This window comes from Fusarium falciforme, chromosome 1 (genome assembly GCF_026873545.1).
Source record: "Fusarium falciforme chromosome 1, complete sequence".
NCBI classification, from domain to species: Eukaryota; Fungi; Ascomycota; class Sordariomycetes; order Hypocreales; family Nectriaceae; genus Fusarium; species Fusarium falciforme.
Window position 1 is genome coordinate 3,798,499 of NC_070544.1, and position 18,218 is coordinate 3,816,716.

General features: G+C 53.5%; 6 protein-coding genes across 6 annotated transcripts; 1 reads left to right on the forward strand and 5 right to left on the reverse strand.

The window, feature by feature from the left end:
• Window positions 1–1,847: 1,847 nt before the first annotated feature.
• Window positions 1,848–2,867, reverse strand: NCS54_00106900 (Hypothetical protein; the record flags this gene model as incomplete). Its single annotated transcript, XM_053146704.1, has 2 exons — window positions 1,848–2,764; window positions 2,822–2,867. 2 exons carry the CDS (start codon window positions 2,865–2,867, stop codon window positions 1,848–1,850), a joined length of 963 nt encoding a protein of 320 aa, XP_053002679.1.
• A 547-nt stretch (window positions 2,868–3,414) lies between these two features.
• Window positions 3,415–4,201, forward strand: NCS54_00107000 (Golgi apparatus membrane protein TVP23; the record flags this gene model as incomplete). The annotated part of the gene is made up of 4 exons (XM_053146705.1): window positions 3,415–3,511; window positions 3,572–3,620; window positions 3,680–3,963; window positions 4,044–4,201. 4 exons carry the CDS (start codon window positions 3,415–3,417, stop codon window positions 4,199–4,201), a joined length of 588 nt encoding a protein of 195 aa, XP_053002680.1.
• A 723-nt stretch (window positions 4,202–4,924) lies between these two features.
• Window positions 4,925–6,185, reverse strand: NCS54_00107100 (Hypothetical protein; the record flags this gene model as incomplete). The annotated part of the gene is made up of 2 exons (XM_053146706.1): window positions 4,925–5,673; window positions 5,735–6,185. 2 exons carry the CDS (start codon window positions 6,183–6,185, stop codon window positions 4,925–4,927), a joined length of 1,200 nt encoding a protein of 399 aa, XP_053002681.1.
• Window positions 6,186–9,166: 2,981 nt separating this feature from the next.
• Window positions 9,167–12,616, reverse strand: NCS54_00107200 (Hypothetical protein; the record flags this gene model as incomplete). Its single annotated transcript, XM_053146707.1, has 2 exons — window positions 9,167–10,528; window positions 10,580–12,616. 2 exons carry the CDS (start codon window positions 12,614–12,616, stop codon window positions 9,167–9,169), a joined length of 3,399 nt encoding a protein of 1,132 aa, XP_053002682.1.
• Window positions 12,617–13,624: 1,008 nt separating this feature from the next.
• On the reverse strand, window positions 13,625–14,604 carry NCS54_00107300 (Hypothetical protein; the record flags this gene model as incomplete). The annotated part of the gene is made up of 3 exons (XM_053146708.1): window positions 13,625–14,328; window positions 14,377–14,466; window positions 14,517–14,604. 3 exons carry the CDS (start codon window positions 14,602–14,604, stop codon window positions 13,625–13,627), a joined length of 882 nt encoding a protein of 293 aa, XP_053002683.1.
• Window positions 14,605–15,069: 465 nt separating this feature from the next.
• NCS54_00107400 (Protein phosphatase) lies at window positions 15,070–16,335 on the reverse strand (the record flags this gene model as incomplete). The annotated part of the gene is made up of 3 exons (XM_053146709.1): window positions 15,070–15,125; window positions 15,179–15,858; window positions 15,914–16,335. 3 exons carry the CDS (start codon window positions 16,333–16,335, stop codon window positions 15,070–15,072), a joined length of 1,158 nt encoding a protein of 385 aa, XP_053002684.1.
• Window positions 16,336–18,218: the final 1,883 nt, after the last annotated feature.

Here is an 18,218-nt window from a genome sequence, read left to right on the forward strand (position 1 = left end):
TTTTCTCGGAACCTCTAGGATAACTGTATGTCATGTCTATTAACAGGGAACGCAAGCTGGGAACGACGCTAACGTGCCATATCTTAGTTGGATCCCGAACTTCGAGCCGGCATGTCCTCGAATGTTCGAAGTTCTGCCTATGCTGGAAGAGAACGTGTGTAGCTCTGCCCGTGCTAATATCCTTTACTTACTATGAGGCAGTTGGCGACCTCAGGTTCAACGAAATGCGTTTCTTGGAGAAGCCAGAAGAGTCGGCAAAGGGGCATGGTGCCAGGAATAGTAAAGAGATCCGACAAGAGGGGAATAGGAACGGCTTCGAGAGGCATCTCGTGCATCCCTCGAGCTCCCGCCAATCAACCCCAGCTCTTAGCACCATAACTTCAAGGAGCGCGGGAAGTGGGAGACTAGCAACTCAACCGCAAGAGACAAGGCCCACATCACAGAACACCTCGTGGGGATCTGGATATCGTGGCATCAGTTTCGAGAGTTGCCATGGTTCCAGGCCAGGCAAAAGCTCATCTCTACCTCAACGAGGCCGCTCAGGATCGGCAAACCAGGCAGTGTCTGTCCGGGACTCCAAAACACCTGAATATGTGCCCGAAGACCTCATTAAGACAGGAGTTTTTAGCGGCACAGAATTTCTGTCTCGAATTGGGCATCGCCGAAAACAGCCATCGACTGTCCCTGATACCAATGACCACACGTCAGATCCTGTCGAGACATCAAAATCGCATCCACACAGGCGCGTATCATACGAAGACAGAGGAGTGATGGTTAGCCCTGAGATGGAGAGATCAGAAAGACCAAACCAACCACTCCCAGTGACAGCGGATCACAGTCACCAAAGTACAGCAGCTGGGACATCACTATCAACCAATCCTTTGACTTCGGAACAGCAATCAAAAGATCTTTCGATGCCTAGCGGAGACCCCAATCGAATTGAAGCTGGCAACCCAAATACATCCGTGACATCCCACTGTCTTGACTCAGGGGATCAGGCAACAGATGGCAAAGGACATCAGGCCCTTACTTGTCCAGTTCCTACACAAGCGGACAAAGGTTCATGCTTTGAAAAACGCCCCGAGTCCATTTCTGAAACATCAGAAGGAGGCCATCACTATATCCGCAGTGCCAACCGAGGCCTTGACCTTGGCATTGGCCCAGATTCAAGTCTCTGGAAAGACCGTCCTTCTGTTCAACCCTTGCCACAGCGACTTTCGACGCCTCAATCTTGGGAACATGCCGCGAGGCATCCAAGGCACTATGGCTGGCAGAGGTACCAAGGCACACCAGCACCTCTATCAGATTTTGGCACCCGGTACCCAGAATCTCTCCATCATAGGGTTTCCACCCTCACGCCTATCCCAACACCGCATCCAGCCAGGCCGGAGCCCCTGATCTATGAACAAGACGAATTCCTCCCCAATGAGAAAGATTCTAGAGTGTTCCGACAATATAATGGTGAAGAAACCATGGTGGCGTTCATCGAAAGAATCGAAAATGAGGTAATGGAGAGATGGAATGGACCACAAGATCCATATGGGGTCGCTATGGGTGGTGACAATTTCGAGGCCAGTGAGATAACAAGGCCGGCCTCGAGGAATTCGCAACCCCCACTCCAGCAAAGGGAGCCCGGTGGTCAAGGACGTCAGGGCTCGTTTGTGGATTGGGATAATCCTCTTAATACACCAAGGCGTTTCTTGGGAAGGACTGCCACGGACGAAGATTGCGCAGAAGCCGAAGCCGAAATGATTTCATTTTGGAGGCCAAACTGGTTCTAGGGTTAGAATCATGAACTCGACACTTTGAGAGGCGATACATGTATAGAGGTGGCTAACTGGCTCTCCTTATTCAGGCTCCTGGTCCTTCCATTTCGTCCGCAAGCCCTCGACATCAATACCGCATTGCTCTGCCTTGGCGATGACGGCGTTGGCTTTCCCTACAACAGGAACATCGATCATCTTACCATCAAGCGTCCATGCACCTCTTCCAGAGACAGAGGCCTTTGCATCAGCAATTGCGACCCTAATAGCCCACTCGACCTCCTGCTGGTCCGGAGCAAACATACGCTGGGCCACTTGGACCTGAGTGGGATGAATGCATTGCTTGCCGTTGAAGCCCATGGCTTTGCCCCCAGCACATTCCTCCTCGAGAGTTTTGAGACCTTGTTCTCCCTTGTAGGATGTGCAGACAAGATCAATGGCGCTTGGAAGCTCGGCAGCGCGGGCAGCGGTAACAATGGCAGACCTGGCGTATAGGAATTCGGTTAAAGAGGGTGTTCGAGTTATGGACAGATCCAGGGCGAAATCCTCAGCGGCAAAGATAAAGCCACTCAAATAAGGGGATGCCTTGCAGATCTCGGAGAGATTCATGACGGAGCGTGCCGACTCGATGAGGGCGAGGATTTTGATGGGATTCTCTGCATCGGGTGCGTGGCGCTCCGGAGCAACGTGTCGGAGGACGTCGGTTACAAAGGTCAAATCGGCAGCCGAGTTGACCTTGGGAACCACGACAGCATCAACATGGCGGAGAGGGGCGAGGGCAGTCAGGTCGGACAGTGCGAATGGAGTGGACACAGCATTTATGCGGACGGCAAGCTCTGAGATTCCGGAGGGCCGGGCGTCGAGGCCTGAGATGTGGTCCCTCAGCTGGTTCCGGGCAGTGTCTTTGAGAGAGGGGGTAACGGAGTCTTCCAAGTCATATGTGACGTTATCTGAGTGCAGGCCTAGGGACTTTGTGAGCATCTTTTGAGATGAGCCCGGAACTAGAGAGGATTGTCAGTGGCAGTTTCAAATAATTGAAGGGTTCAAAAGTAAAGTACCATATAGCAATGAGCGGCGGATGATGGAAGCAGATCGCGCGGCCATGGTGACGGTCTTTTTGGGGCCTCTGATTAAGATGTGGTTTGGAAGGTTGTTTCCTAGTAACGGGCTACAAAGCTTGGATAAATTATATGCGTCGACGTTGGGCTGTTTATAACAACTACTACTCAGCTTCAAATACCAAGACGCCGAAGAGGAGAAGGTTGAATGCCGACTCGGATACGGCTTATACGCCGAAGCTGGACCCGCACGAGCTCATGACGTCCGCCCGCCGGCAGTTCATCAAGGGCCGAGGGTACCTGGGGTGCTTCCTGTTGTGGAATTGTGCCATGCACGACCGCCTTCCGCAACGGGCCGTGTCAGACAGGGGTTCTTGATCATCATCCCTTTACTAAGGGCCAACCGTTGCGCGGCTCAAGGCCACAGCTTACGGGGGATGAACAGGTAGCTTCAACTCAACCACTTTAATCGCTACCCACGACACACACACACACACAGACACATCGAGAGACGAACGAGCCCGAATCGCCTCGCGCATATCAAGCGCATCGCATATCCTCTTCCGTCACCGAATTCGCACAATCGTTGAAACATGGATGCCACGCAACCACAGCCCGCGGCCGGCTCTCTCAGCTGGCGCCTCAGCGCGCATCCCATCACGCTCCTGACGTTTCTCGCTTTCCGGATAGGTGAGCTTTTCTCTGGCGACAGCTTTCAGAGGCGCAATTGCTGACAGTGTATAAACGCAGCGAGCATCCTGGTCTACTTTCTAGGTGGTCTCTTGTTGACAGATAGCATGTGCGTCTACACCACGATTCCCTACAAACCTTGCAAAGACCACTGACATTGTACACCAGGATCATGATCTTCATCATCACCATCCTCCTCCTCGCCGCCGACTTCTACTACATCAAGAACATTGCGGGCCGCCGCCTCGTCGGCCTCCGGTGGTGGAACGAGGTCGACCCCCAGACGGGAGACTCGCAGTGGGTGTTTGAGAGCAGCGAGCCCGGCACAAAGGTGGTCAACGCCACCGACAGCCGCTTCTTCTGGCTCGCCCTGTACCTGCAGCCCATGCTCTGGGTCATCATGGCCATCCTGGCGCTTGTGTCGCTGTCCTTTATGTGGCTGCCGCTCGTCAGTACGTTTGATCCTCGCTATTGAAGCTCCGAATAGCTTCACACCCTGTCCCATGAAATATTCCGCTAACTCTCCCTCTAGTCATCGCTCTTGTCCTGACCATCATGAACACCCTCGCCTTCTCCCGCTGCGACAAGTTCAGCAACGCCTCCAACCTCGCCGGCAGCGCCTTTGGCACCAGCAACCTGGCAGGCAGCATCGCGACCAACATGGTTAGCAACTGGTTCTCGCGCAGCTGATCAAATGTCAGCACACGCTAGTAACCCTCAAGGCAAACCTTTTCCATTCCTAGCCTTTCGAGGGAGTCGTTGAAAAGAAGACGGGAGACGTGTTTCGTTGTCCAGGAGCAGGATCATTGGGGCCATCCAATTTGTAGAGTAAGGGAATGAGGTATCAGGTTGCGGTTTTACGGGCAAGATTTCTGCGGTTTCGGCGCCTAGGTATAGGGCAAAATATGTACGACTATACAATCAATTATCTATTACTTCCATCTTATTGTATCAAAAAGGGCTATGGACGTTTTGAAAGGTACAAGTCTGAGTGCCACCATTTGACGGGCAGGCCAGACGAAATGAGTGAATCCAAAGTGTGTAATATTACCCTCATAACTTGAGTCCATACTTCTTAACGCTACATCAATATACATCCAAACGAGCTGATAGATTTTTTACCCTTCATCATCTCGCAGAACATCCATGGTATTTCTCCAAACACATAACCAGCTAGCCATGCAGGGGCACCTCAGCCAAGCGGGCGAGGCACATGTGGCAACGCTACGACGACGACGAACGAATCAAGCAGGGTACACGAGTGGCCGACCCGACAAGCGATAGTGAAGAGAATGATAAAAGTGACGATCCAGAACTCCAAGCCCAATGACGCGCGTAAACATGATGCCCTTCGACTTCTCTGGTCGACAGGCAACAAACGGCCTTGCCCAGGCGAAGCAAAGCGAAGCAGCACTACCGTCTTGCAGCACGCTCGATCTCGTCGTCCAGCTCTCGTTCCTCTTCCTCCAGCCTCCGAATCTCCTCGGCCGTCATGCCATCCTCGACCAGGTGAGCCACATTGGATGACATGCCCTGGGGCGTAGGGGCGTTGCGGGAACCCGTAGATGTGCGAGGGAGGTTGTTCGGTGTAGGAGTTCCGCGGGCCGTCTGCTCCTCGTGATCGTGGCTGATATTCTGGAGTGCGACGGGCTGAACTTGGTTCTCATCCGAGTAGGGAGAGTTGGGTGAATCCGTAGCACGACCGTGAGTCTCCTTGTCCACAGTGTACGCTTGCTGAGAGGTGTAGTCCTCGCCGAGCTGCTTGCTGCGACGACGTCGGCGGAGGAGAAAAAAGGCCAATGCACCAATGATCAAGAGACCACCGATCACAGCGCCCACAGCAATGCCTGCCTTTGCACCAGTGGATAGTCCACCACCTCCTCCACTAGAGTCCGAGGCAGAATCTGTTGCTGAAGCAGAGGAGGTGGCTGTCGCCGCGGTTGTCGTCTCGAGAGATACCTCGCTACTGGCCGAGGCCGCTATTTTCTCCTGCAACGTTGTGTCGGTTTGGGATTTGTTACTGACACTGAAGTAGAGCGAACGAGTGCTGCCAGTAAACTTTTTGTCCTCGGACTCCCAGTCAACCAGAATCTCCATGGTCTTGTCAAAGTACCCCTTCAGGATGGCTTCATCAAGCAAGAGTGTAAGTTGATCGTCGGTGACTTCAAGGGATATAAATTAGCAAGCAAAAACACACATGATAGTATAGTCAAAGCAACACACCTTGCTGAAACCCCTTGGTAAATTCAGGTTTGTCATCCCCAGACTTGTAAACGGCATTAGCAATTTTATTGCCACCTGAGCCGGTTGTTTGCCAGTAAATGTTCTTCAGGACGATGTCGTTGGTGCTGTACTGGATGGCGGCGGTGCCGTCACGCATGTAATAGACGGGAACGTAGTCATTGCCCCTGGGGAATTCGACATATGTTGTCGACTGGCCACCGCCAGTACCCCCTAAGCTGCCGCCGCCTTGATTCTGTCCTGAATTGGTCCCCGGCATGCCGCCTTTGTCTGTCCTGGCAGTCTCTGTTGCAGCAGCTGCTGTGCCAGTGGTCGCAGTTCCGCTTTCTTGCTCGGGACTTTCTCCCTCCAAGCCACCGCCTCCACTGCCGCTGGGATTTTCAGCCAATTCTTTGGCGTCATCCTTGATACGGGTCTCTGTCACTGCCTCCATCTTAAGTCTGTTGTCGATCAAGTCGAGTGAATGTCGGGTTTCGAAACGGCTATCCTTCTAATGTGGAAACTCTTTCACACGGTTTTTCGGCTCGGCCTTGTCGCCCAAAGAATCGTACGCTCCGCTCGCTCAAAAGCCCAACACGCCTCGGCCAGGGAAGAGGCTCAACTCAAGGATTCGTCGTCGTGATCGTGAACTCGTTCTCGTGGTGGTTTATTGGTGTTGCTCCAGGTCCAGAGGATGGGACTATTAGTCCCAGGGGACAGCGAAATGGAAGATCACCACAGATGGGAGAATTGGTGTTTTTCGGTGATCGATGTAAGACGCAAAAAGTGAAGCAGAGGAAACAAAGACAAGAAAGAGTAAGAGTGAGAGCGAGCGAGGGCCTTCCGGGCTGGGATGGACTGTGCTAGGTTGCTTGTGCTTGACTGGGCTGACGGGGGTGGTGCCGGGGGCCAATGTGACCTTGCTGCGGCAAGCCAGGCTGGCTGGGCTGGCTGGGATACTGGGCTGGGCTTGCACCACACTCCATCCCTCCTTCCCCCGAAGCAACCATCCAGATAGAGGTCAAGCGTGAGGTGGCCCAGCCCAGGCAAGCCCAGGCGTCTTCAGCCCGGCAAGTAAGACCCTGTACGAGGCACCACCGCGGAATGTACAACCAGGTACCTCGGGGCAAGGGTACAGTACCACCAACAGGCCGTCAAGCCGATTACAGCAATCACGGCGACTCACCAGCACCGGACGCCAGACAATCGTGGGTTCTTAGTGCATGTCGCTCATCAACGGGTGCAAAGCAACGGCCAGCTACAGCATGGCATGTATCCGCCGTCCGTCTAATGCATCAAGTCTGAAACGCAGATGGGTTTGCAACATGTCGTGTCAATGCTAAGCGGTCAAGATATTTGGCCAACGCAATGCCCAATTCACCACGAGGCTCTGAGTCGTCCGTCTCTCACCGTCTCATCAAGGTGCGGAAAAAAACACAGCCCATCCCTCAGCTAAGATGCAAAATAAGCCCAGCAAGAAGGCTTGGGGGGTTGCGCGGACTAGGACCCTTGGATTCTTGAACCACAAGTACCGGAGTGTATCGGTAAGCACTAGGCGCTGAATGAGTCTGCTCTCGGATGACTGACGAGGAATGGGAATGAAAAGGATCCATGGATTTTTGTTGGATCTGACATGGAAGTGGAGAAAAACCTGTGAGAGTGAGCGGGAATTATCAAATGTGCAAACATGTAACACCTGCAGCCATGCGCATCTTTTTTCTGACGAGCGTTTTATCTAGACAGTGTGTGCAGGTGAACGTTTTGGAAGAAGCCATCCATTAGATCTGTCAATAAAAACAACCATCAAACTGATCAACCAACTGAACCTTTAATACGCCCGAGCTACTTCAAGGTACCTCCCCAGTATTACGGCAAGACAACCCTTAGCTGGAGAGGGAAAGAGTGGGGAGGGGCGGTGCAAGCCCCCGTCGGCGACTGCCTTCCACGAAAAGGGATTCTGCCCTATGAAACGCCCGCGTTGGAGCACCCCACCCGTACCCCAGCCCAATTGGATCCCCGGTGCGGCTGACAGGAAAGGCTTGAGAGTAATCCCAGGGGGGGGGTTCCACCTCGAGTACAGTCGGGCGTCCGCTAGATTGCTCAATGGTCGGCGCGTCGTCTTACACTTATTGGCGCTAAGCCCCGTCAGCTCTTCTCCTGCTGATGCTTATGAGAGAACTGGTTTGGTTCGGTTCTGTCGGTCGGGGTATTTAATGAATTGATTCCAATACGGCATCAAATATCGACGACTGATCCAGTCTCGTGGCCTTGCGATCTCCTCCCTGTCTGTTGTTGTCGTCGTGGTGCGGTAAATGAACATCCATACCTAGAATATCCCATCTCCGCCGATCAGGCTTGACGCCTCAGACATGATGGTCGCAGGATCAGAGAGGGATGGGATGGATCCAACAGCATGCGTCTGCGGTTTTTGTTTTTCGCCGCCCCCGAGTTGTCCGTGTGTACATACTGTAGATCCATCATCCGTCGTCTAACGACAATAGACGGAGGGAGGCTAGGAGGACAGTGCCAGTCCTCGTCTCCCGCTGTCAGCGTCGTCTTCGAGAACAAAATGGAGCCACCATCAGAGAAGCCAACCCATTCAAGTGTGAAGCTGCTGATAATATCCCATCCCTATCGTCTTGGCTGGCGAATCGCCTGCCATCCTTGCTTCCATCCCTCCCCCTCGACCAATCTAACAAGCCGTGGCATGTGCAAAGCCTCACTCGGGCAACGGAGTTTTCCTCCTCTTCCCTCTCGGCTATGCTGTTGCACTTTTGTACATTCAGCCGCTCTCTTGGAAACACCTCTTTTCCTTGCGTTACCTTGCACTGTCGGCTCTTCGCTTCAACGCCCTTTTTCGCCACCGACCGTTGTCGTACGGCCCCTCCCCTCGAGCCTCGTTGTTCCCTTGCCAATGCCATGGATCAAGGCCCGTGGGACACGTGTATTATGCTACTTGTCGTGTAGCGAACTGGTGAATAAAGGAGGATCAAACGTGCCCAGTGACATCCATGCCTACCTATGCTTAATATAGATCCGTCAGACTCGACTGCAAAACAAAGGCTACCATCCACATCACACAATCTTTCCCATGATTGGTCAATGTCTTCCCCGTCGAACCTTTTATATGTGATGGTGGGTATGATATATCTTCTCTGTCCTGTACTGCTTGCTGCTTTGTTCATCTGCTCGTTGCTCATACCACGTAGATATGAGACTAATGCCAGGCCCGTTTTGCTCCAAGGATCGCGACAACATCCAAAAATAAGCTACGCCTCCGAACAAACTTGAAAAGGCTGGCCGGGAATCTAACATCCATCCCCTTCCTCACCCATCAACCAAGAAACGCCTTCGGATAGGTGCAGATTGCCTCATCCCGTCATCCTGATTGTCCCCCGTTCATGTCGCCCATAAAAGAACTCCAGCCTGGCAGGTTTACGCAAATGTCATCGAAATCTCCTTCTCCTTGCCAAAGTCGTCATCATCCGGGTCATTCCAGGGGTCTCGTATGGTCATGGTTGGCAGCGTGTGAGACGACTTGATCTCTGGCCGGTTCGGTGTCTCCTCCTTTGGTGGCACTGTTGTCGATCGTGGAGGATCGTCAAACGACGTATCAAACGTCATCTGGATCTCGTCCTCATCCCGGGCCGAGCCGTATGCATTGCCATGTCCCGAGCCAAATCCACCACCATACGCTGCGCCATAGTCCGGCGGCGATGCTTGTCTGGTGTAACTCGGTGTGTAACTGCGCGAGCGCTCCTGTGATACCCCAGCTTCACGCGAGTCCCGCGTTGCAGTTAGGTCGTCTCGAGAAGTGTTGGCGGCCGCCGGAGACGATGGAATCGACGCCATATCCAACTTCATCGGAGGCAGCGTTGACTTGATCTCCCTCACCTGGATCTCCTCTGAGTTGCCCCCGCGTGCATCTTTGGCAATCTCTGCCCTGATTGCATCAATATCAAACAGCACGCCCCGGTTGGCGTCCTCATCCTTGGTGCTGGCCTCGCCCTTAGCCTCACCCTTGCCTTTCGTGTCGTCGTAGATCTCCCAGTCTTGCTTGTCTGCGTTCTTTCGTCGCCCAAAGAAGCTGAACCGCCCGCTCTTCTTCGACTTTCCCTCCTTTTCTAGCTCTCTTCGTGCCTCTTCGATCTCGTTGATAAGCTCCCTCTGTCGCTCGGCGTGATTTTCCGGATCCGGGTCCTCAATTTCAACAAACTCCTCGCTCTCCACAGACCATCCGCACCTCATAAGCAGGGTTGGCATCTGTTGTCGATAGTCCATATGACCCACCACGAGATCCGTCACATCCATGTTCTCAATCCAGGGCATGTCCTCGATCGGAGCCAGACCCGCAACTCGACGGATGCCTCCGCTCGTCAGTCGGAACAGGTATCCCAGGATCCAGTCGTTGCGGTTGAAGGCGTTGACAAACCGCCCAGAAACCACCGTCTTGGCTCGGATATACTCGTCCTTGTTCACAACGATGGGCGAGCCGAACATGTAAACGTTTTGAACTATACCAACCGCGCCCTTCTTAGACAGCTCCTGTAGGCAAGAAAAGACGACTCGAGCTCCGATGGAGAATCCAACGAGCGTGATTGGGCGAGTTCCCAGGTTACGCTCGAGCAAGGAATCTGCTAGAATCTTACCAGCAGAGGTGGCTCGATCTAGAGAAACTGCCCATGGGTTATCGATGAGATATGAAAGTTTGGTAAGGATTATCGGGAGCTGTAGTGCCGACATGAGAGCGGCCAGAATGGTGGCACCTAGAATTTGTTGGATACTCTGAGTGAGAGCCTATTGCTCGTTAGACAAGCTTGTCCATTTACAATAGGTTATAGAACTTACCTCGGTAGCCAGGATATTAATGGTGTCTCCCATACTTCGAAGCATCTCGGGTTCGAATAGGACTGAATAAAGGTCTCCCATAACAGGGTCCACTGTACTGAAAGGCAACCGAACATCATCGACCTTGCCCGTCAGCCACCCTGAAACGGTCACGATAAGGTTGACACGTTTGTTGTTGTGCAATGGCCGGTACTCAAACGTCTTAACTGCGCCGGTTCTTCGGCCGGCCGCCCTGCCGCCGATGATACTTCCTGTCGTCGCTGCACCCGATGTGATGATGGCTGCACCACCAACACCGCCCAGGAAACCACTCGTACCCGTCACTCCGATGGCCGTCAGGCCAGTAGCTAAACCAGCACCGATGACGGGTGCCAGCAGTCCAGCCGAGAGACCAATTACCAATCCACCACCCACGGTAGCCAGGCCCATCATAACGTAACGTCGAGTCAATGCCCTCTTCCTGCGGGCCTCTGTATGCTCGTCCTCGTTCCAGTTCTCCTTTTCGGCGGCTTGCTGCATTTCCAACGCTTCCGTGACCTTCTTCTCGAATCGACAGATGTCGAGCCACGAGATATCAAGGCTCTGACCGACCCGCTCCAGTAGAACCCTTGAGCGTGCATCGTAGACCGAATCCGCGATTAGAATCAGAAACAGATCGCAGAGGACGGTCCAACGGAGGTCAATATCGATTTTGGCAGTTGTTGGAAGCTGCGAGGGAGTCTTGACGTCGGGAAGTTCCTCGACGTCAGGGGCCTCATAAGGTGGAGGGGCTTCTGTCGGCGTCTCGTCTCCCGAGAACAGCGACGGCGTGCCAGGCGTCGAGGTGCCTCCTGAGGCGCTGTCAGCCATGGGATTCGCCACTCTCGCGTTAGTGTTGAGTGCTGGTGATAGGTCCTGGGGCATGACTCCATGATCAGCGAGCTGCTCGATCATGACCTGCTCGGCCTCGTTGATTTCCATGTGAGCGTATAGTCGGAGCATCATCTTTTGTCCCCACATCATCATGGCTTCAGATGAGAGGCTCACTTCCTTTTTCGTCTTCCTGGTTGTCTCTAGGGTTTCTGCCTCCTTCACCATCTTGACAATCTCCAGTCGTACCAATCCGACGTATGCGACCCTCTGTCCTTCTGTGAGAAGATCCTTGGTCGCTTGCATCTGGGAGATGGCATCACGCCCCTCATCGTCGTCAACCATACTCGTTCCATTGGTCGGCCTGAAGAGGTACTGTGTGTTGTCGTCCATGCTCGTTGCCGACTCGGCATCGTCGTCTACGAGGACACGGGTATAGCCCTTGCCGGCACCTCCAAGTCCTGCGTAGCCATATTTCTCATCCTCCTCGGGGTCGTATTCCTTGGCAATCAACTTGTTATCGTCATTATACATATCATATCTGGCATATGACGGCATTTCCTGCCACCCATCATCTTCGTTCTCCTTTTCCTCGACCTTTGTAGAAATGTGCTGGTGGGAAAACTCGGACACGCCTTCTCGGTGGCTAGCATTGCTGGTCCCGCGGCCCCGAGCGGCTGTGGGAGAGGGAGGATTCGATTTCGACTCGGTGGCATGGGATGGTTGATCTTTGCCGACCGATACTTCAACATTCGCAGGCTTTTTCGAGGGTTCGGTCGCCTCAGTCTGTGGTTCTGCGGGTTCCTTCAATTTGGAGTCGCTGGTGGATGCCGTGTTTGGCTCAGGGGATTTTGTTTGTACCACGGGCTTGGACACGACCGGCGCAGGCGGTTCCTGTGGAGCAGACGGTTTCGAGGCTGGTTCTTCGACAGGTGTAGGCTGTTGAGAGCGGGCATCCTTGAAGTCGTCATCGTCATTATCGACTGGCTTCGTGGCCTCGGGAACGGCGGTGTTTGAAGTCTTGTCTGCTTTCTCCTCAGGAGCTTTCGGTTGTTCACCGCCTATAGCATTTGTGGCCGAGCTGCCCTTCTCTTCTGTGATCGGCTCGACAGCTGCATCGTTCTTGGGAGTGGGATAACGCCTAATGGGGAGGCCAAAGTCATCCACTTCGACGGCCTGTGTAGTCATGATGTCTCGACGGTCGGCGGGTCCTAGCACTATTCAGGGTGACGTGTGGCGTCTGTGGTTCGAATAGGACTCTCTTTGGGACAGAGACAAGTCGTCGAGAAGCCGACACAGGATCTGAGAAGGATCGGATATCGGGAGAATCGAAAGGGCCGCGGTCTGTCACTATTCGACCCAGAGGACTCGCTGTAGTCTGAAGACGGACCCTGGCCCTCGCGGTAGCTGCGAGACAGAAGACTCTCGTCAGGGTTGGGGGCCGATTGGCGAGTAAAGTAGGATGATGTAGGTGGTGAATCGACCAGATAGACCACCCCCCGATGTCAGGGATTGAGCAGACTTGCTGTAAGAAAGAAGGGCGAACTTACGAACCCTCGTCCCTCTCTCAGAAACCTCCTATATTGACGGGACTCCAAGAAGGATGGATGACTTGACATTAGGTGGGGTGGGCCCATCGGATGGCTGAGTCGGCGGCGGGTGGTCCTGGCGGATGGTAGCGGCTGGCGGGACTTCCAGTGGCTGCTTAGTGGACGTTTCGTGAGTTTTGCAGTGGGGGGGCGGGCATGCATCCAGGATGGATCCATGGATGGCATGGCATGATGGGTCTCCAATCCATCACTTCAGTTCACGACTCCATGCCATCACTTGCAAGCCCCGGCCAATTTCGCACTCACATGCCTCACGCGGCCCTTGATGTCTTTTTCATTAAATGCCCGAGGTAATGAGTCCTTGCCGAGAGCCGTTCGTTTAGTGTGGGCAATAAGCTCTAGCTGTTGGCTGGCATATGAGATAATCTTGACTTCCATTTTAGGATTACACGCTCGTGACAAAATCTATATCCTTTTGATTACGCCCCTTGGCCTTCTCTTCGCCTGTGCTATATTCCTCGGGTATCTGTACCAGCGAATACTCCTCCTAGTAGGCCAATATGAACACGTTCTTCGCTTGTGATGCGCCCCTCCAGCAACATTCCTGTCTTGGAATCCTGCCACAACCGATCCTTCACTTCATGCCTCAACTCTCTGCTTCCCCTGCGGCCTCGACAGGCTCAGCCTTGGCCTCTCCCTGATCGGCCGTTGAAGTGGTAGCCTTGTTCTTCCGCCGTCTCTTTCTCTTGGCAGGGGCTTCTTGTGTGTCCTCCTTCTTCTCGGATCCTGCTGGTTTTCGCGACTGTCCTTCTTGCTTCTTCTTGGACTTCTGGACTGACAGTGGGTTCGGTCCCTTGGTGCCGTAACTCTTTTTCTTTTTCTTCTTTTGCTCTTCTGCTGAAAGAGCCTCTCCATCGCCAGCCTGAGCCTTGTCCTTTTCATCGTCTGAGTCCCCGTCTTCTCGCTTTCGCTTGCCCAGAGCATTCTTGAGCTCGGCCCGGAACTTGCTCCTCTCTTCACGGGCTCGGACCTGGACACTCTCGTCGGCCATTGGCTCCAGAATCATGACGCTTCGCTTGATGTAGATCAGAGGGACGCCTTTGATACCCCGTAGCATTCTTCGCACATCCTGATCCTGGCTGGCAACCACATAGCGGTGCTTGTTCTGGTTCGTGTTCTTGGGGTCGACAACGGATCGAAGGCATTCCTGCGTGCTCAACGGTTCGGGGTACTCGTCGGGATGGTGACCACATCGTCTTCGCTCCAGGGTTTTGGCTAGATCAATGGCTGCGCTCACACCGGGTTCGTTCTTTTTGGCGTAGAGTTTTCGAATCTCGCACTGCGTAATCACTGGGGTTGTTAGGACTCGTTCGGGACTCGTTTTGCTGGCAGACGTACTGGGCTTAACCTTGCCATGGACCGTTCTCGACAATGCTGGCTCAAGGTCCATCTTGAAGCGAGAAGAGTCTTGCACCATCTCGGCATCGACTGAATTTGGGTAAGCTTCATCTTCTCAGGCGCAAGTCGCGACAACTTACCGAGGACCTGGTACGGTTCACGGAAGCCAAAAGTCATGGAGAATTGCTCCATGAGCTTCCGGTACTGCTTCGATCTCTTGCCTCTCATTTTCGATACGCGATTGGCGGAATAGGGCACAAGGTAGGTGACTGAGGTTCAACAAGCTGGATGCGACGGCGTTGAAGACGAGCAACAGAAAATAAATTTCTTATCAGCTCGACCGGCCAATCTGCGGCACGTGCGATAAGAGGCGGGTCCATCCATGGTTGCTCCTCTCTTGCATGCCCCGCTATCCCACCAACACCGACGGTTCGCCATGATCATGTCAAGCTGCAGCTCTCTTCTGGTTTGTATACCTATGCTATATCTTGATCTTAGTATACTTCTTTCTATGTAATTTAAATCCGCCTGGAGCATCATTCATTATAAGTACTATCCGATCCCGTATTGCGCCCGTTCAATTATCTGTATACCCTGTAGTCGGAGCATCATTCCACATGACATGACACTCTCCCAAGTCTACTGCAAGTCCCTGTAGAGCGTCTCAGTTGTCCAGCAAAGAGACTGTTGACGTCAGATCTCGTTTTTTACGCAGAGGGCTGCGACAACGCTGATATCGTCGAGTTTTCCTGGTCATGTTAGTCGGGCTGTCTTCGACAAAGCAAACTGCGCCAGTACTCACCACCCTCACTCGCCAAGCCTTCTTCGATCGCATGCTCCATGAATGGACTTTCAGCGAAAGGATCCACGGCAATCTCCTTTGCAGCAGCCATAAGATCTTGTGCCGCTATCCTCATCCCTCCATTGCGACCACCGGTGCGATCACCCTGGTGCGCCTCTGCGTGCTCCCCAGACTCCCATTCCCTCACGCTCTTGAGTATCCTTGTTACAATCTCATGTTCCCAGAGATTGTCGATTACCCCGTCGCTCATCGCAAGCACAATGTCGCCAACTTCTAGGTCGACCTTGTCCATAACCGCATTGCTGGTGGGCGTGTCGGGGCTGTTGGTCCCCAGCTGCCGCGGGCAGTCGAACCAGTGCCACTGCTCCACCGTCTTGTAAATCACCCTCTCGGCACTTGGTCGGAGGACCATGACCTTGCAGTCGCCGACATTAGTTACGTAGAGAACAGGCGATGTTTGCGCCTCGTCGTCTGGGCAGGTTTTGAAGTGCAACTGCGCGCCACAGGCCGTCGTTGTACCTAAGCAGTCGTGCGACGTTGTCGCTTCGAGGGTCTGTTCGTACGCGGTCTGTAGAGTGGCAACGGGGTCAGGTTCTTGAGGAGGCTCCGATGAGAGACAACGGATGCGCTGCTCCTCAATAGCAGCCGACCAGAAATGAAGAATCAGTCTTGACCAGAGTCTGCACCGAGGTCAGTAAAAGTTATGATAACCTCGGAAGTTGTCCGGCAATGTACCCAGCATGCCCTCTCGGACGGGTCGCCCAGGCTCCCACACCGTCGTTGGCACAGATGAAATAATCGCTGGCGTAGACAGCATCGTCGCCGTTCGTCTTGCCCCTGATAAGCTCCCCGTTGACAAAGGCGCGACGGTCGCGGCTCTGGTGATGCGTACTCAGAGGATCTGTGAAGGACGTAGACGGAGGGGAGAGAAATGGCGGGGGGAACGGGCGGGGCGTTCGTTTGGCGAACAGGCCGATGCCAGTTTCGAATCGAAAGGGCAAAACGGGAGGGTTATGTGAAAGCGGTGTCGCTGCGGAAGCGAACCACCTCTCGCGACATGGTCGCCATGTCGTCGTGTGTGCCAGGCGTCGCACCGTGAGCGATGGTAGGAAGGTTGTCGGGAGGGCCGCCAGAGTTGAAGATGGTGGACTGGGCATTCCAGCTGTGAAAGCCAGGCGCAGCCCCGTGGAGTTGCTGGCCGCAACCTGTGATGGGATTGCTGCTTTGCTCTCTGCAAGAGAGATGACCACAGATAGGTAGCGATCCGAGGAGTGGTCTGGGCGACCAACTCGCGAGATACCAGGCAAGGTAGCTGAGATCACCGACAAGGACACGTGATAAGCCCGATACCGCACCGCACCAGAAAAAGGGCGTCATCCAGAACAGAGAGACAACTTTTGAGTCAGGGCGACCAATGGCTCAGAAACACTAGCAACATGCTGCCCTCTCCCGCTAGAAACCGAGCCCCTTGTTGACCCCAACCGAGAAGGGGACGGCTAAGCCGAGGGGCTCATGGTAAAAATTTCCCCTATCGCTCCCTGAAGGGGGACGGGCTCCTCTGTGGCCTGCGGTCGACCTGCTGCTTTTGTAAGAAGCTGTCCTCGAAAAGTTGAGCTTCGGGGATCGTCCGTGAGGGTGCAGCGCCCAATCAGAGCAGCACATGGCGTCGCCTCGCCCAACCTAGAGCTACCCCATATTCTCAACAGCTGAGAAACAGTTGAGGGAGATGGTTATCTGGGGAAGCTGGACAACCGGCAGAGCCAAGAAGCCTCTATGATGTCAATGATGGATGCGTTTTGCGACCATGGTGGAGGGGGTCACAAGCAGCAATGCGCCACTGTTATGATCTTGCCTGACTCAAAGTGACAGTCCTGTTGTGGTCAAAGACAAAAACCACAACAAACAACAAGCCGTCTGGATTTGGAGGCACCACGTGTTGTCGCCAACCGCAAAAGGTGAGCATCTACACGTCATGAAACGCCCAACCTGAAGATCACAAATAAGGTGTGTCTGTGTAGAAGAGTGCCGCACCTTGTTTGAACCAGATCCGGAGGATCGAGCATTGGATCCAATGCCAAGAATAGAGGACTCGACCACAGGGCGCCCTAATGATATTGGTGTCCTCCACTCCCTTGAGCAAGCCATCAACATCGACGAAATGAAGACTGCCAGATGACGCATTTTATTGGGACTCCTATCATCACGTCTTATCCTAGTCCCTGATAGTTCCTACCAGGAGGGTCCCATAACTGCACACTACAGCCCATAGTTCCATGCGCTTCAACGGTAGGTAGGCAGGAAAATATTGGGGGCACATGCAGACGGATAAGTTCTTCTGCCACAAATTAACAATGCTACTGAGAGAGTTTTCGTAATGAAGCGAAAACTTTAAGAATTGGGGGCAGTTTTGTTGCATCGTATTATTGACGAATATTCGTATAAGTCCAGGCGAGCACACATATTTTTCTGCCATACTACATAGTAATGCCCTGGTTCAAATGAACGAGAACTATCGCAACTTGGCACTTGGCAGCAACTACAAGACATGACGTAAGGGGTTGGGATAAATGGTGATATTCAACTGGAGCCAGGAGGCCCATTTCCCAATTTGGTGCCATCTTGAAATTCTCTCTACCTTGCACCAGTAGCGTCGGGTGACCCGATCATGCCGACCTCCGTGCAAACGTGATCCCAGCAAGCATGAGCGCCCGTATGTATCATATACGTAGCACGTACAGTATGGTTGAACCAGAGGGTGAGTGAGTTGTCGGCTCTCAAATGCCTGACGATCAAACAAGGTGGAACCTGGCTGATGGCACGGGGGGGTTGCCGTCTTGTACCGTATTAGCACGTACAGACTTTGAAGGTGTTGCCGATTACAATCAAGACTGACGAGTTCCCCATTGTTTGACGCGCAAGCTCTTGGCCTTTGATGTTAACCGCCCGGTGAGCGTATACGCCAGGGTTGTCGTGATTGGAACTCTGGGCGGATCGTTGGCGGCTGAGTGAGCATGCATGGTTAAGGGGAAGCCGATGTTGC